This window comes from Eriocheir sinensis, chromosome 44 (genome assembly GCF_024679095.1).
Source record: "Eriocheir sinensis breed Jianghai 21 chromosome 44, ASM2467909v1, whole genome shotgun sequence".
NCBI classification, from domain to species: domain Eukaryota; kingdom Metazoa; phylum Arthropoda; class Malacostraca; order Decapoda; family Varunidae; genus Eriocheir; species Eriocheir sinensis.
In genome coordinates, this window is record NC_066552.1 from 8,203,233 (window position 1) to 8,214,582 (window position 11,350).

At 41.5% G+C, this 11,350-nt stretch overlaps 1 protein-coding gene across 6 annotated transcripts in view; it reads left to right on the forward strand.

Annotated features, from left to right (window-relative positions):
• Positions 1 to 11,350, forward strand: part of LOC126980401 (synapsin-like) — an 81,727-nt gene that overhangs the window by 63,085 nt on the left and 7,292 nt on the right. For 5 of the 6 annotated variants that reach the window (XM_050830307.1, XM_050830305.1, XM_050830308.1 and 2 more), the window contains 8 exons: positions 676 to 825; positions 1,770 to 1,905; positions 3,675 to 3,779; positions 5,071 to 5,276; positions 6,672 to 6,768; positions 7,494 to 7,661; positions 9,613 to 9,630; positions 11,103 to 11,268. In XM_050830307.1, the coding sequence (XP_050686264.1) occupies positions 676 to 825; positions 1,770 to 1,905; positions 3,675 to 3,779; positions 5,071 to 5,276; positions 6,672 to 6,768; positions 7,494 to 7,661; positions 9,613 to 9,630; positions 11,103 to 11,268 (1,046 nt within the window). The remainder of the gene's footprint in view (positions 1 to 675; positions 826 to 1,769; positions 1,906 to 3,674; positions 3,780 to 5,070; positions 5,277 to 6,671; positions 6,769 to 7,493; positions 7,662 to 9,612; positions 9,631 to 11,102; positions 11,269 to 11,350) is intronic. The other variant, XM_050830306.1, reaches the window with a different exon arrangement.

Genomic DNA, 11,350 nt, shown 5'->3' on the forward strand with positions numbered 1-11,350 from the left:
TTAATCATATTTGTATCATTTTAACTAATACGACCTGATCTCACTCTTCATTCTCACTTTCCTCGTTGAATCACACATAAAAGAAGCAGGAATGTCCAAGAAATCGTATCAAAATTGCCATATATACATTAAAACCCTACTGCCTTAACTAGACTTCAATCGTTCTAATCTAACTCGACGTCGTTTTCTTTAACTACACATATCTCAAACCCTCAAGACTTCGATTTTTCTGACTATGTCGACTTCATTAACTTTTCTAAACTATCGTGATACCGTTTTCGCAAACTATCCGGACCTCTACTTCCCTAAACTATCCAGAGCTCTATTTTCTTTAACTCTCCACACCTCTATTTTCATAACAATCCAGATATTGACTTTCATAAACTAACAGACATTGATTTTCCCAAACCATCCAATCTCAATTTCCTAAGCTATCCAAACACCGCCTTTCATAAACTACTCAGGCCACGAAGTTCCTACACTGATTACAAACTGTTTCCTTGCCATTCTCTTCACTATTCCTCCAGGTGTTATGTATTTCCGAGGCAAGCGAATCTATGGAGATCTCAATTTCCCTAAGCTATCCAAACACCACCTTTCATAACTATCCAGACCTTGAGTTTCCAACACTGATTACACACTATTTCCTTGCCATTCTCTCCCTCATTCGTCCAGGTCTAAGTACTTCCGAGGCAAGCGAATCCACGGGGACTGGGACATCCGAGTGGAACAGGCAGAGTTTCGTGAGCTAAGCGTGACAGCCTCATCAGACAGCGGCGTGAACGTGTCCATGGTGGTGTACAGGAACGGGGCTAAAGTGGTGAGGTATGTATACGTGTGTGTGTATCAGTGTACCTGTGTGTGTGAGTATGTATACCTTCGATTATGAGTTCGAGTACCTGTGTGTGTTCTTTCTCATACCTGTTCCTTACGTTAATAGCACCTACGGGATTATCTTTGCTTTGTCTTTACCTGAGCTCTCCTTTACCTGTGCAAGGGAGATTATACAGATGAGAGAGAGAGAGAGAGAGAGAGAGAGAGAGAGAGAGAGAGAGAGAGAGAGAGCGTGTGTGTGTGTGTGTGTGTGCGCCGTGGGGGATCAGGGGTCGGTACTGCCTGTCTGGTCTGCATTTAACAGTCGGGGGCGTGCGTCTGACTGGCCCCTCCGACCTTAAAGCTGTGCTCGTGGCCCACTCCTGGAGCCACGCCACACACACACACACACACACACACACACACACACGGATACGGGATACACACACGGACTACACCTCTCTCATTATAGTATCTCTCTCGCTCTCTCTCTCTCTCTCTCTATATATATATATATATATATATATATATATATATATATATATATATATATATATATATATATATATATATATATATATATATATATATATATATATATATATATATATATATATATATATATATATATATATATATATATATATCTTTTCAAACACCAAATATCCACAATACACAGACATCTTTACAAAGTTCAATTCTTCTTTCACTCGAAAACCCTCCCCCTTATCCCTCCTTTCCCTCCTCCCTACCTACTTGCCGCTTTCCCCTCCTTCTCTCCTTACTCTCCGCTTTCCCTTCCCTCTCTCCTTGCTCTTCCCTCTCCCCTCCCTCTCTCCTTGCTCCCCCCCTTTTTCCCTTCCTCCTTCCTTACTCTTCCCTTCCCCTTCCTCTTTACTCTCCCCTTTTACCTCCGTCCCTCCTTACTCTCCTTTCAATGAAGCCTTTGCCAACAGATCCTTCAAACCAGACTTCGTGCTGATCCGCCAGAACTTGAGGGACGCCGGGGAGGACTATAAGAATATCTTACTCGCCCTAAAGTTCGGTGGAGTTCCTTCCATCAACAACATCAACGCCATCTATAACTTCCAGGCGAGTGATGTGAAGCGAGAGGAAGAAAGGGAGGGAAGGGAATCAAGCAAGGAGTCAGATAAAATGTTGGAGAGTAACAATGAATGGGTAGGAGGAAAGGACATGAAGTTAAAATGAAAGGTATTGAGAAAGACAACACAGTATGTGAGAGGAAGAGACGAAAAAACAAAAGGAATATGACACAAGGTAGATGAATAACAGTGAATGGGAAAGAGGGCAAAGACAGAGTTAATAAAAATGCAAGGTATTGGGAAAGACAACACAATAGGGAGGGGAAGTAATGGAAAAACGAAAGGAATATGGTTAAAGGTAGAAAAGTAACGATGAATGGGACAGTAGGATAGAACATAGCTCGTAGATTTAAAATGAAAGGTATTGGAAAAGACAACGCAATGAAAGGAGGGAAGGGAATATATATACGAATAGAATAAGAGAAAGGGTAAACGAGGCACGAGGAATGGAAAAAGAGGAAAGGACATGCAGTAAAATACAATGGTAATGGGATTGATATCAAAATATGAAGGTTAAAAAAAACTGATGAGAAACAGAGCAGAAAAATATCCATTACATATATGATAACAAAGAAAAGAGAATTACAAAATGGAAATGCAAGAAGAGAGAGAGAGAGAGAGAGAGAGAGAGAGAGAGAATGTGTGTGTGTGTGTGTGTCCCGTGGGGGATCAGGGGTCGGTACTGTCTGTCTGGTCTGCAAGAAGAAAGGGTATTCGTTCTTAATCTGATGTCAAAGGAGAAATGGGAGAGAAGGACTGTGAAGCGGAGGAAGGAAAAGGAGGTGCTAGGTAGGGTAAGGAAGAGTGGGAATGGAGAGGCGGAGAGAAAGAGAGAGAATAATAAAGAGGATCTAAGGGAATCAAGAGGAGGATTGGGACACGGAGGGAGAGAAACATAAAAGGGATCAAGAAATGGTTACACATATACATATTTAGAGAGAGAGAGAGAGAGAGAGAAGGTTTTTCCACTCTTACTCTGATAATGGTGGAAGACAAATCTCTCTCTCTCTCTCTCTCTCTCTCTCTCTCTCTCTCTCTCTCTCTCACATTCATTGATTAATACATTATAGTTGACTGATGTTTAAAGGCAGAAAAGCAAAGAATGCATAGCACAATGAAAAGTTTAATAATAAACATAATAAACATAAACATAATAATAATAATAATAATAATAATAATAATAATAATAATAATAATAATAATAATAATAATAATGAAATGAAAATAATAATAACAAAGGCTTGCAAATTACTAAAACCCTCCAGGAATTCCTTTAATTAATTATCCTTTTAAAGGAACTGTTTGTTCATAATTACATTACATTCACTTTTAAGCTTCCCTTGTTTTTGTGGATACATTTGTTTGATATCTCTCTCTCTCTCTCTCTCTCTCTCTCTCTCTCTCTCTCTCTCTCTCTCTCTCTCTCTCTCTCTCTCTCTCTCTCTCTCCTTCTCCCTCTCCCTTTTCCTCATCCTCTCGTTTTATCATTCTGCTTCTTTTTCCTTCATTTCTCTCTCTCTCTCTCTCTCTCTCTCTCTCTCTCTCTCTCTCTCTCTCTCTCTCTCTCTCTCTCTCTCTCTCTCTCTCTCTCTCTCTCTCTCTTTTCCTCATCCTCTCTTTTTATAATTATAATTCTTTTTCATTATTTTCTCTCTCTCTCTCTCTCTCTCTCTCTCTCTCTCTCTCTCTCTCTCTCTCTCTCTCTCTCTCTCTCTCTCTCTCTCTCTCTCTCTCTCTCTCTCTCTCTCTCACACACAGGACAAGCCGTGGGTGTTTGCTCACATGATGGAGATTCAGAAGCGAGTTGGCAAAGAGCATTTCCCATTGATAGAACAGAGCTACTTCCCCAACCACAAAGAAATGGTAAGTAGAAACAGTAGCAAGAGCAGTAGTGGTAGTAGTAGTAGTAGTAGTAGTAGTAGTAGTAGTAGTAGTGTTTAACTGTTCCAGTCATCATTAGTTAAAAATATAGAAGTTGTTAGGGAGTCAAAACTCATAAAACATATACATTTTTAAACGTCAACATGTACAAAAGTAAATAAATGAATAGCAGCCTGCATAATAACCTGAACCAGTGCTCGTTCAGTTAAATGTTTCGTAACTTTTATCGTATATCCGGAAATGGCTTCAGTTAGCGCTTAGTTATGGTGGCCTTTCACAATTCTCTCTCTCTCTCTCTCTCTCTCTCTCTCTCTCTCTCTCTCTCTCTCTCTCTCTCTCTCTCTAATAAATACAAACTTGCGAGCCATTCCGGTCATACATCGCTCCAGCTTAACAAATTGCGTGGGATCAAAGAAATTACTCACCCATTTATCTTTGTTTAGAGAGAGAGAGAGAGTGAGAGAGAAGAAAGGGATTTCGTGTTGTATATTTCAGCTATTCTCTCTCTCTCTCTCTCTCTCTCTCTCTCTCTTTTATTTAAAACACTCAACACTTTAGGATGCCAAAGCACTAGTAACAACAACTAGGGCTATCTATGGCAATGCAGATATTAGACAAAAAATAAAACATACGCATAATACAATACACACATACTACTCATTACTACTCTCTCTCTCTCTCTCTCTCTCTCTCTCTCTCTCTCTCTCTCTCTCTCTCTCTCTCTCTCTCTCTCTCTCTCTCTCTCTCTCTAGAGCTCTCCCTTACTGCAGTCCATTTCGCTTGTCCATTCTTTCATTATTTCCTTCTTTTTATCCTTTCACCCATTCTTCCTCTATTTCCATAATCTCTCTCTCTCTCTCTCTCTCTCTCTCTCTCTCTCTCTCTCTCTCTCTCTCTCTCTCTCTCTCTCTTTATTATTTTCCTCTTGCTTCCTTCCTTCCTTCCTTGACATTCCCTTCCTCAATCCCATATTCTTTCCTTCCACAACTTTTTTTTTTCTCTCTCTCTAATGAAAGTGACTGATAAATAATTTAAGGTGAAAACTTTCCCTTCTCGTCATGTACAGCCACTAGCCAAGAGGATAAACACAAACACACACACACACACACACACACACACACACACACACACACACACACACACAAACTTTCCTCCTCTACTACACAAACACCTCCTCTACACCCCTTCCCCTTAACTCAAACACCCTGCCCGCCTTACACATACATACACACATACTTCCTCTTCTCTATACACTCGAAACCTCTTCCCCCAGATGTCGGCGAGCCGCTACCCGTGTGTGTTCAAGATCGGTCACGCCCACGGGGGTTTGGGTAAGATAAGGGTGGAGAGCAACGCAGATTTCCAAGACATGGCGAGCGTGGTAGCCGTGGCGAACACCTACTGCACAACGGAGCCTTATATCGATGCCAAGTTTGATGTGCATATACAGAAGATCGGCGCCATGTACAAGTGTTTCCAGTGAGTGGGGGGACTGTTTGGTCTGTCTGTGTTGTCTTGGAATTTTATGCTTGTCTTTGTGTTCTGCTTGGTTTTGTGGTTGGTTTTGTAGTTTGGTCTTTGTATTATGATAGATCTTGTTTCTGTTTTGTTATGTTTGGTCTGTTGTGTTAGGTCTTGTGGTTGTTTTGTTGTGTTTGATCCTTGTGTTACGTTCCCTGGTTGTTTTATGCTTGGCTTTTGTGATTGGTCTTGTGGTTGTTTAATGTTCAGGCGTCGCATTGCTTTAATTTTAGTTATATTACTGTTTGGTCCTTTGCGTTATTTTGTTTGGCCAATGTTTCTTCTGGTAGTCTTTATTCCATTATGATCAAAATGGTATATGTATTAGTGCTTTTAATGTTTTTAATCACTAATCTGCACATTGCAATTCTCTTTAAAGATCCTCACACCTATTCTAGAAATTCTGTATTATTTCTTTATGTATATTTTACTGTCCCTTGCCCTGCCTGTCTGCGAAAAAAGATATACGTGTGGTAAGGAAAGGTTAATAGAGTTAGTGCCCCCTCCTCCTTCCCCTCTTCCCCTCCCGTTGCTACACCCTACATACCTCTAGGGCCCTTCATGCTCTCCAATTTCCTCCGTATCCAGTCCTCCTTTCTCTCCTTTCCTCCCCGACAAGATAAATTCCCTTTCCAATCCTTACGTCCTAATCTAATCCCCCCGTTTTCTTTCTCGACCCCATTCCCCGTCGTTACTTTTCTCTTTACGTCCAAGTCCCTTTCCATTCCCTCAGAATTCCTTTTATTTAGACCTCACTCCTTTCCATTAATTACAAGTTTTTTTTCCAAGCCTTTAGTTCCTTTCCTCGCATCCATTCCTCTTCTTTTCAATCCCTTCGCCCTCTTTATTATATCTAATCCCCCTTCTTTCCTTCTTCATTTTCCTTCCATCGCATCAAACCCCTTTCTGTCTTCCCCTCCCTATTGGCAACTTTCTCTTTCCCATTCATTCGGTTTTTTTTTTTTACCTAATTCCACTTTCTTCTCTTTTCTTCCCTATCTATGCTCAGACCCCTTCCGTCTCTTCAAATGTCCTCGTTACACTCTCCTTTCCGATGCTAACCTTCTCTTTCCTATTCCTTTTTATCCATTTCCCCTTTTTTTCCTCTCCTCTCCGATCCATGCCCATACCCCCTCCGTCCTTTCATATTCCTTCTTTCCATCCAAACCACTCTCGTTCCTCTACCCCCTGCTGGTAACCTCTTTCCCATCTCTTTTTGCCTAATTCCCCTTTCCTTTCACTCCCCTCCGATCTATGCCCTGACCCCCTCCGTCCCTTCAAATTCCCTCTTCCCATCTCAACCACTCTCTTTCCTCTGCTCCCCGCTGATAACCTTCTCTTTCCCACCCCCAGGAGGAAATCGATTTCTGGAAACTGGAAGACGAACACTGGCTCTGCTATGCTGGAACAGACCGCCATGACGGAGAGGTACAAGATGTGGGTGGATGAGGTGAGTTAATGAAGGGCTATGCAGGTGAAACAAGGTCATGGGGTCAATATGTACGACGAGGCAAGGAGAGTTGCGCGATATCTGAAAGATCATGAAAGGAAAATAAGGTCACGAGGTCGTTTCCTGTGTGGTTATGGTCAATTTAAAGTGTTTGAAAGGGGGTGTGAGGCAAGAGAGTTAGGTTACTTGCAAGGTTGTGTTATATATTGTATTTCGTCGTATATTTTGGTCACGTTGAAGGACGTATCGATATGAGAAATGCCGAACGTGGTGGACGGCGCGGTGAAAGTTAACTGGGACAGTGTGTGCTCTTGTGTGTGTGTATGTGTGTGTGTGTGTGTGTGTGTGTGTGTGTGTGTGTGTGTGTGTTTAATCTATGGAACCAAATACGACAGAGATGCTAACATACGATACAACCATTAGAAAAGATCAACAAACTCTGATTAAAAAGAATATAGACACCAATTATTGTTATTTAGGTTGGTATGGAGGCTAAATACGACTTGCTGGTCTATGGAACCGAAGATGAAGGTTAATTAAGGAGTGTTGAGGTCAGAACAGACACACCCTTACACACTTCATTGATTAAGGAGTGTTGAAGTCAGGAAGGACGCACTTTAACATATACCTATCCATAGACTAAACGCACTCTTACATACACCTCTTTGATTAAGGAGTGTTGAGGCAAGAAAACACGCATCCCCCTACACACACCTCTCCTTCAGGTATCAGCACTGTTCGGGGGGCTTGACATCTGCGCCATTGAAGCCATTGTGGACAAGACAGGAAACGAGCACATCATTGAGGTTAACGACTCGGCCCTTACACTCATGGGCGACTCACAGGAAGACGACAGAAGGTACATCGCGGAGCTGGTCGCCATTAAGATGCAGGTGAGGAAAGGTGGAGGCGCGGGAGCTTATCATGGAGGAGGAGGAGGATTCTAAGAGGAGGTAAAAGAGGACGAAGAGGTACATAGTGGATTAAGAGATTGGAAAGTGAAGGGTGAAAAGAGAAGAGCAGATGGTGGAAATTATGTTAGAGTGTTACATACATATTTGAAAGTGAGAGAGAGAGAGAGAGAGAGAGAGAGAGAGAGAGAGAGAGAGAGAGAGAGAGAGAGAGAGAGAGAGAGAGAGAGAGAGAGAGAGAGAGAGAGAGAGAGAGAGAGAGAACTATGGCTAGATAACATGATATACCCTTTTATTTCGATGCAAATGAAACTAACAGATAAGGAAATTTTATAATGATGGCGATGATAATGATAACAGCAATAATAATAATAATAATAATAATAATAATAATAATAATAATAATAATAATAATAATAATAATAATAATAATAATAATAAACAAATTAATAATAATAACGATAATAATAATAATAATAATAATAATAATAATAATAATAATAATAATAATAATAATAATAATAATAATAATAATAATATACCTTTCAGCAATTTTTATCAGTTATCTAAATCGCAGATCTCGTGAAAATAATCCAGGTACAACAATAAAGATAAATACAAGATAAGCAACCCGAACCAGGATAGGAAATTCAATCAGTTTTGTTTCGTGTGATGTGTGAACTATATCAACGTGTTTCATAATGCCAAATACTGTGTGTGTGTGTGTGTGTGTGAGAGAGAGAGAGAGAGAGAGAGAGAGAGAGAGAGAGAGAGAGAGAGAGAGAGAGAGAGAGAGAGAGAGAGAGAGAGAGAGAGAGAGAGAGAGAGAGAGAGAGAGAGAGAGAGAGAGAGTGTGTGTGTGTGTGTGTCTGTTAATTGTACACCACGCAGACATCACGTGTTAGAAAAGTTTGGAATTACGTACCCTTTTTACACACTTTCATAAAAATCCCAAAGAATATCAATCCAAAGACACACACACACACACACACACACACACACACACACCCTGGTCACGTAACACAGGTATACACTTCATCGCTATCATCTTCGGACTGCATCACCTCGGTCTAGCCTTCATTCCACTCCACTCCATTTTCCCTCCACATGCTTATCTCTCCACGTGGAAGGAACAACTTTACGTGTGTTGCTTCCTGTACTGTGGAGTAACACCAAAACCTTCACGCATTAACACAATCATAAACATCGGTAAAAAAAAATAGCCATCTCCATCGCGTTCTCTGTGACATTTCGATATTCACTCTGTTCCAGTGCATACCTGTTCACTGTCTATTGATCTCATTACCTGGTATGTAGTCTGTCCGTAAGTTCGGGGTACACGTGTCTTAACTTGACACAATAATGAAACGAGATGATGCTGCCAAAAAACAGGTCCAGACATGTGTAACACAAAGCGCCAGTTGGCCTTCAAGCGGGGTAATCCCTACAGGCGAGTCAAGGTAAACACGCTGCCCCACGGTGTTTGTATATGCAAGCACAGGTAATACAATATCGGGCAGGTGCGAGGTCAATGTAAACGCATGATCAAACAAGAGCCGGAATGAATGACTTGCTGTTTTGTGGCGGTGTGTGTGTGTGTGTGTGTGTGTGTGTGTGTGTGTGTGTGTGTGTGTGTGTGTGTGTGTGTGTGTGCGTGCGTGTGTGTGTGTTAGCCGGGTGTACTTACATTCCCAACACAGTTTAAATATTAATCTCCAAACATTACTTAACTTCACATTTATCTTCTGTACACGCTTGGGAATTACAGGTAGGCAATCCATTCCCCTATATTGTCCTTTTCTTTAATTAAGGGTATAATAAGAAAAGCAAGTGGGTTAGTGAAGAAGGCACAGGTGGGGGAGAAGGAAAGACCGTAGGAGTGTATAGTTTCTCATGTATACCCTCCCCTCCCCCTACTCCCCGCGACGCCCAGGACAACTGCCTTCCTCAGGTAACAACGCTACCTACGCAGCTACCGCCCGCCCCTCCCTGTAGAAGTTTACTGTAGACACCACCCAGAGCCTCACAAACCTACTGAAACACGTATACCTGTGGCTGACCTGGAGAAGACCACCTGTCCTTAGCTTAGAGATTATTTTTGTTTTATATATTTAGTTTTCTCGTTCCTCCCTTAACAATCCATCATTACAATATGGTGAACTATATTATTTTATTTTAACACAGGAGGGCTGGTGGTAATTTATAATATTTAGCCGTTTCTCGAGAACCTCCATTTTCTCTTCCTAGGCACGTTTTCTTGACATATAGATTTTTTTTACATGGTACACTAAGATGCACAGTATGTCCTTCGGTTTCTAGTGAATAGAAATCACAGATAATCACTCCTAACACGGTGTACGTAGGTTACAAAAGAGTACACAGCGCTTTTTCTGAATACGGAGTACATAATGCATTTTGAGTGGTATTGTTACTAGCCTTGCACACCTCGCAGTAACCTTACTATCAGCCACTAGAACACCGTGCCATACATAATTCTTGGTAGCAGGTAGCCTTAGTAGTAGCAGCGCAATATTACCGGTTGATAGCACCAATAGTGGTAGCTGTAAATTTAATCTCTTGCAACGGCAGCAGCATCACGTCTAGCAGTAAAGAGAATGTTGCCATCTCCAAGCACCACGTGATGGTCGGCTCAGTATGCTTCTCCTCACTCACATTCTAATTCATGTCGTTAAATAAATGCTCAGTTTCTTTGTGGGTTATTGCGACATAGGAATAAACCCGACGTCTCCCTCTCTCTGTACCAGAGTGATTAACATTGGATACATATTCGCCTCATTCAAGTTTATAAATAGTTAAAATTTGATATACGCATTAGGTCAGAATACAAATATTCTACAAGTAAATTTGATTACTGCATTATCATTGTTAAAAGGTTAGATCCCCTTCATGTTACCAATACAAATATGCAGCTCTTCGTTAAAATAAATTGATTAGTTCAGCATAACATTAGCAGCCTCCCTTTGTTAATTATGGCGAGCATTTTCACACACACGAATATTGCTCAACATTAATTCAAAATAGATATATTCACAGCCTCTCTGAAACATCAAATACATGGACCAGAGAATGCTAATCCCCACTACTTGGTCGGCCATAATTATGTCAAAAAAAATTACAAAAATATCACATCCTCATGACTCACGCTAGATATTTTCACTAACTTCCTTGTCCCAAAAATACTGACCAGTAACCATAGTTATGAATACATAAATAAAAAGTACCCCCCCCCCCCCATCGCTTCCGCGATACACAACCAAAGAATTCTTACAGAACCTCAAGACGTGACGGAATACCGACCTTTAATACCACAATAAATCGAAAACTTTCACTGAGCTCCGGCAGACGTTAGACTCTTGATCCTCATTCGCTAGTCTTCCTTCGACTATAGATTTGCCTTCCTAGGGGGTGACGCGGCCGGCGGAGCTCATCAGGGGCGCCTCCCGCCAGTCTCTGACCGGCCCCCAGACCTCCAGGGGCGGGTCGCCCACTGAGGAAACTTCGCGCCTGACCATGGGAGAGACCCCAGTCCCCGGTGGCTCCCCAAATCAACAGCGACGAGACTCTCAGGGTAAGATTTCTCTTTGACGCTTATCTCAACACTCGCTGTGGTTTATGCTTGCTTCTCATTCTCATGTTTACAGTGTTTCCAT